The 6,984-nt window shown below is 35.0% G+C and overlaps 1 protein-coding gene across 1 annotated transcript in view; it reads left to right on the forward strand.

The window, feature by feature from the left end:
• The window catches only part of Trdn (triadin), a 398,410-nt gene that overhangs the window by 103,388 nt on the left and 288,038 nt on the right, over positions 1-6,984 (forward strand). The window contains exon 8 of the mRNA XM_029532915.1: positions 5,626-5,802. Within this exon, the coding sequence (XP_029388775.1) occupies positions 5,626-5,802 (177 nt within the window). The remainder of the gene's footprint in view (positions 1-5,625; positions 5,803-6,984) is intronic.

The raw sequence follows: 6,984 nt of genomic DNA on the forward strand, positions 1-6,984 counted from the left end.
TTTGTTTATATAGTGGATTACATTGATGGATTTCCATATATTAAACCACCCCTGCATCCCTGGAATGAAGCCTACTTGATCATGATGGATGATCCTTTTGATATGTTCTTGGATTCGGTTTGCGAGAATTTTACTGAGTATTTTTGCATTGATATTCATAAAGGAAATTGGTCTGAAGTTCTCTTTCTTTGATGGGTCTTTATGTGGTTTAGGATCAGAGTAATTGTGGCTTCATAGAATTNATTGGGTAGAATACCTTCTGTTTCTATTTTGTGGAATAGTTTGAGGAGAATTGGAATTAGGTCTTCTTTGAAGGTCTGCTAGAGCTCTGCACTAAACCCATGTGGTCCTAGGCTTTTTTTTTTTTTTTTTTTTTTTTTTTTTTTTTTGGTTGGGAGACTATTAATGACTGCTTCTATTTCTTTAGAGGATATGGGACTTTGTAGATTATTAACCTGATCCTTATTTAACTTTGGTACCTGGTATCTGTCTAGGAAATTTGTCCATTTCATCCAGGTTTTCCAGTTTTTTTGAGTATAGTATTTTGTATTAGAATCTGATGATGTTTTAGATTTCCTCAGGTTCTGTTATTATGTCTCCCCTTTCATTTCTGATTTTGTTAATTAGGTTACTGTCCCTGTGCCCTCTAGTTAGTCTGGGTAAGGGCTTATCTATCTTGTTGATTATCTCAAAGGAGCAGCTCCTTTGGTTGATTCTTTGAATAGTTATTTTTGTTTCAACTTGGTTGATTTCAGTCCTGAGTTTGATTATTTCCTACTGTCTACTACTCTTGTGTGAATTTGTTTACTTTTGTTTTAGAGCTTTTAGGTATGCTGTCAAGCTGCTAGTATATGCTCTCTCTCTTTACTTTTCGGAGGAACTCAGAGCTATGAGTTTTTCACTTAGGAATGCTTTCATTGTGTCCCATAAGTTTGGGTATATTGTGGCTTCATTTTCATTAAGCTCTAAAAAGTGTTTAATTTCTTTCTTTATTTCTTCCTTGACCAAGGTATCATTGAGTAGACAGTTGTTCAGCTTCCACATTAATGTTGCCTTTCTATTATTCGTGTTGTTTTTAAAGATCACCCTTAGTCCATGGTGATCTGATAGGATGCATGGGATAATTTCAATATTTTTGTATCTGTTGAGGCTTGTTTTGTGACCAATTATATGGTCAATTTTGAAGAAGGTGCCCTGAGGTACTTAGAAGAAGCTATATCCTTTTGTTTTAGGATAAAATGTTCTGTAGATATCTGTTAAATTCATTTCTTTCATAACTTCTGTTAGTTTCCCTGTGTCTCTGTTTAGTTTCTGTTTCCAGGATCTCTCCATTGATGAGAATGGGGTGTTGAAGTCTCCCACTATTATTGTGTGAAGTGCAATGTGTTTTTTAAGTTTACTATACTTTCCTTAATGAATGTGGATGCCCTAGCATTTGGAGGATAGATATTTAGAATTGAGAGTTCATCTTGGAAGATTGTATCTTTGATGAGTATGAAGTGCCCCTCCTTGTCTTTTTTGATAACTTTGTGTTGGAAGTCAATTTTATTCACTATTAGAATGGCTACTCCAGGTGGTTTCTTTGGACTCTTTGCTTGGATATTTGTTTTCCAGCCTTTTACTCAGAGGTAGTGTCTGTCTTTTTTCCTGAGTTGGGTTTCCCGTAAGCAGCAAAATGTTGGGTCCTGTATATGTAGCCAGTCTGTTAGTCTATGTGTTTTTATTTGGGAATTTAGTCCATTGATATTAAGAGATATTAAGGAAAAGTAATTGTTGCTTCCTGTTACTTTTGTTGTTAGAGTAGGGATTCTGTTCTTGCAGCTGTCTTCTTTAGGTTTGTTGAAGGATTATTTTTTTGTTTTTTCTAGGGCATAATTTCTGTCCTTGTGTTGGTGTTTTCCCTTTATTATCCTTTGAAGGGCTGGATTCATATAAAGATATTGTATGAATTTGGTTTTGTCATGTAATATTTTGATTTATCCATCTATGGTAATTGAGAGTTTTGCTGAGTATAGTACCTTAACCTGTCATTTTTGTTCTCTTAGGGTCTGTATAACATCTATTCACGATCTTCTGGCTTTCATAGTCTGTGGTGAGAAATCTGGTGTAATTCTAAAAGGTGTCTGCCTTTATATGTTACTTGACCTTTTCCCTTACTACTTGTAATATTCTATCTTTATTTAGTGCATTTGTTGTTCTGATTATTATGTGTTGGGAGGAATTTCTTTTCTGGTCCAGTCTATTAAGAGTTCTGAAGGCTTCTTGTATATTCATGGGCATCTCTTTCTTTAGCTTAGGGAAGTTTTTTTCTATAATTTTGTTGAAGATATTTACTGGCCCTTTAAGTTTCTCATCTATTCCTATTATCTGAAGGTATGGTCTTCTCATTGTGTCCTGGATTTCCTGGATGTTTTGGGTCAGGAAATTTTTGCATTTTGCATTTTCTTTGATTGTTGTGTCCATGTTCTCTATGGAATTTTCTGCACCTGAGATTCTCTTTCATGTCTTGTATTCTGTTGCTGATACTAGAGTCTATGGTACCTCATTTCTTTCCCAGGGTTTCTATCTCCAGAGTTGTCTCCCTTTGAGTTTTCTTCATCATTCCTACTTCCATTTTTAGATCTTAGATGGTTTTGTTCAACTCCATCACCTGTTTTGTTGTGTTTTTCTATAATTCTTTAAGGGATTTTTGTGTTTCCTCTTAAAGGATTTCTACCTGTTTTGTAGTATTTTCCTGAAATTCTTTAAGTACTTCTACCTGTTTAGCAGTGTTCTCCTGTATTTCTTTAAGTGTGTTATTATTGCCCTTCTTAAATTCCTCTACCAGCATCATAGATATGATTTTGAATCTGAATCTTGCTTTTCGGGTGTGTTGGGGTATCCAGGACTCTCTGTGGTGGATATACTGGGTTCTGATGATGCCGAGTTGTCTTTGTTTCTGTTAGTAAAATTCTTATGTTTGCCTTTTGCCATCTGGTAATCTCTGGTGTTAGATGTTTTAGCCCTCTCTGACTGGAGCTTGTTCTTCCTGGGATTCTGTTAGCCTCTGTCAGCACTCCTGGGAGTCCAACTCTCTCTTGAGTCCCAGTGGTCAGAGCACTCTCTGCAGGCAAGCTTTCCTCTTGCAGGGAATATGCACAGAAATCTGGAGCTCAGATCCACCTCCTGAGTCCTGGGATTAGAGCCCTCCCTGGAGGCTGACTCTCCTTTGGCTGGGAAGGTGTCCAGGGGTCTGGATCTCAGCTCTGCCTCCCTGCTGAGGATGAAGGCCTGAAGGGACCCTGTCCAAGAAGCTCTGTTGCTTCTGCTACTCAAATGCTCTCCTGAGTAGACTGGTCTCAGTGATCCCAAGATTCTGGATGTGCTCAGTCTTGCTGAGTTAGTGTCCAAGATGGTGGGGAGCTGGTTCTGACTGGAACTGGTGTTTTTCTTTCTTCTCTGTTCTTCTTGTGGCAATGGTGGGGGAAGAGCTTCAGCAGAGGGGAAAGGTAGGACTTTGTGGAGATATTTAGGGTTGCTGTATAATAATAAGTTTTCTTATCTAAGTCTAAATTACTGTTATTCTAGCTGACCTGCCTTCTGTGATCCTCTGAGGCCAAAAACTGAGATTTCTGGCACTTAGTCTTCCTCAAGCCACAAAGGATTAGATAAATAGCCTTTGTTCTATCTCAGGAGGAACTAACTTTTAGCCTGCTAGTGTGAAGTCTCAGGAAGAGAAGACATTTAGAGAAGTGATTATAGAGTTTATTACTAAGTTGTAAAAAGTTTCCTAGGAAAGCTATCTAAGGGGAAAAGTGGAAAGATCCTAAGTGGGGAATGGGAAAAATTCTCTAATTGGGGAAAGGGAAAAGATTCTAATCTAAGTGGGGAAATGCAAAAAGGTCTCCTCTATTGATCTCTGCTCATCTCTCTGTCCTCAGTACTTACACATCTTTCAGAATACATGACCACATGTTACAAAGTTCCTTACAAGTTCACACAAAAAATCAAATCATAAACTGAAACAGAAGTTTACAACAGCGAATGTTTACATGCATAAGCCTTCTAATATAAAACATTATTGTAATGCTTCTGTTAAATGTGTTGTCCTGTCTCTAAGAGAATTTACTTCGCTAGTTATAAAATTCAATGGCATTAAAATAGATCAGATTTTCACTAATCTTTAATTCTACAGTAACAAGATAGAGGTAAAAATCAAGATAGAGGTAAAATCAATTTTGAACTGAAAAGTTAGATGGCATTTAGGATAGCTAAAATAACAGTTTCACACAGACATAAGCAAACAAACAACATAAAAAGGCTAGTAAAATTTCAAAATATAGGCATGTTTATTCTAAACATTTTATTTACATGTGCAGAGTACATATTGCTACATCGTATAAATGACACACATGTAGCAAAACATATACTCTTTTGACTTTTCAGATTCACTAGTTCTATACTCAATGAAAATAAACATTTTACTGAACACAATGGTAATAGAAAACTAAAAACTGAGTTCCTGAACTTAAGTTGTTCCTAGCCTGGTAGGTGAAACTAATAAGAAAACAATCTTGTACAATACAAAATATACAATAAATAGTAAAGGTCACACCTTAATAAAATTGTTGGTAGACTACAAGCTTTACATCAAAGCAAAGTAAACAGAGGCCAGTATTTTCATCAAACTCTTTAACATGTGTGTCAAGAATATCTACAATGTATTGGAAGTGTCCAGACAAATCTCCTCATTGTGTGTCAAATATATATGAAATATATGATCCCACATGCAGAAGATGTCAAACATGCAATGCCCATTAGACCTAATTGTATCGTGCCATCAATGATTTAAAAAATATGAAAGAACGATTCACAGAATGATTTGTGAGCCAGTTCACTCTCCAAAAATATGTATTAAGTTAATGTGTTTTGAATAGATATGCACATTCTATATTTTGCTTGCTAGTACTTTTTGCTAGTACATTTTTAAAGCTTTACAAACATTTGGGAATATGATCTCTGGCTTAGATATATAAGAGAGTGTATCTGTTTCTGTATTATCAATCTTTGTAGGCTCAGTCATTAGGGATGTCTGTCTGTCAGTTTCTAATAGATATCATGATAGGGATGTCTGTCTGTCAGTTGGTCTCTGGTAAGTATCATCATTCTCACCTTGTTATTCAGTACCATGAAGGTAATGTTTCATTTGTATTCATTGTATTCTTTACATTTATATCCTTTAAAATATTATATTGTACTATTTTTGAGTAATACTTAAGATTTTTCTGTTATAGAACAAAATGATCACATTGCTTTAAAAGAAAATTCTTTAACTAGGCTCTTTAGTGAGGACATTTTTCTTATTAAAAATTCCCACAGTCACAAACAAATGAATCATTTGTTTATCAAAGCCAAAAATCCAAACAAACTGTAACCACAACAGAAATCCACATCAGTCTTTTCACCTGCCCATGACTTGTATATCATATTTATAAACTTATAGTACCCTAGTATTGTCAACAGTATTTACAAGGACACTCATTTTCTATTGATTATCTTGTTTGCCTTTTGAAATGGGACTTGAATAATAATAAGAGTTGAAGAATTATGTGAGTAAAGAAAAATAACTGTCTTAACTTCTTGTAGAGGACAAGAAAATTAAGACTAAGGAAAAGACTGAAGAAAAGGCTAAGAAGGAAATGAAAGTTGGAAAACAGGAGAAAGTGAAACCGACAGCTGCAAAAGCCAAAGAAACTCTGAAAACACCACCGAAGGCCAAAAAGAGGGATGAGGAAGAGATGCCAGCTGTGCCTGAGCAGAAAGGTAAACATTCCCAGGAGGAGGAGGCAGCAGGAGGCCCTAAGAGAATAATGGGCAAGAAGCAGATGCAGTCAACTGAAAAGACTAAAATTAAACCTCAGATGAGGTAAAAAAGAGACCCAAGCCAATAAGCCTGAAAGGAAATACTATTATTGGGTATTAACATACTAATAAATATAATAAAATGTATTCAAATAGCTAGATGCATTTTGAAGTGTTTCAAAGAGTGTTGAGTGATCACCTGGAGTTATTTAAATTTGGGGCTAAATGCTGAAATCTTGAGGATTTGGCAGAATAGTTAAACAATTGTATGGTTTAGACTCTGTTTTAAAAATTGACAGCAACAGCATCTCTTCAGGAGTTGCTCCAGGAGTCAATGCACAAATCATACAGGAAGAAAAATAAATAAAAACATTACTTCCTCGATATTGCTGCAATGATACCATTCAGAATATGCACATTAAACTATCAATCCATTTCATTGTGGTAGGAAACCTCTTATATGATAAAGAAGTGTCTGTCGGGCATATTTTTAGTCTTCTTGAAAAATTTTAACTTTAGGATGGTTTGTATAGGACAGGTGTTCTTTTCATCAACTATGATATATTAACTCACTTCTTAGATATTGACTATTTACAGAGAGGAAATTTTTTTACAGAAAGGTGCTGTATGAATTTAAAATGGTCACCAAGGGCCTCTTTGTCCCACTACTAGGACGCATTTTTGGGTTTTCTATCCCCAAATCCATAATTACTACAAATCCAGACATTCACATCTAGAACACAGGGTCTGCTCTGTGCGATCTGTTTCTGAGAAAGTTGTACCTTTTCTCAATTTCCTTGACTCTAATACCAATTGAATGATTTTTTTCAAAAGTAAAATGGACAAAAACAAAACAAACAAATAACCCAAAATGGACAAATTGGTGTCTATACAACTTTATTGTGACTTTTAAACGTTTTACTAAGAAGGCTATTTTAATAGTAAAACTGGAAACATTTTTTTCTCTTACAAACTACATAATATTGATTATACAATCTTTGTATTTTTATCTTATTTTCCATCATCACAATGCTTATAAGCTTTGATATGTACATAATGCATGTAAACTTTAATTTATGAAACAAAAGGTACATGTATAGAAACAAGAAAATAAGAGAGTAATCTTTTTTACTTTTCCTTTTT

This window comes from Mus pahari, chromosome 21 (genome assembly GCF_900095145.1).
Source record: "Mus pahari chromosome 21, PAHARI_EIJ_v1.1, whole genome shotgun sequence".
NCBI classification, from domain to species: Eukaryota; Metazoa; Chordata; class Mammalia; order Rodentia; family Muridae; genus Mus; species Mus pahari.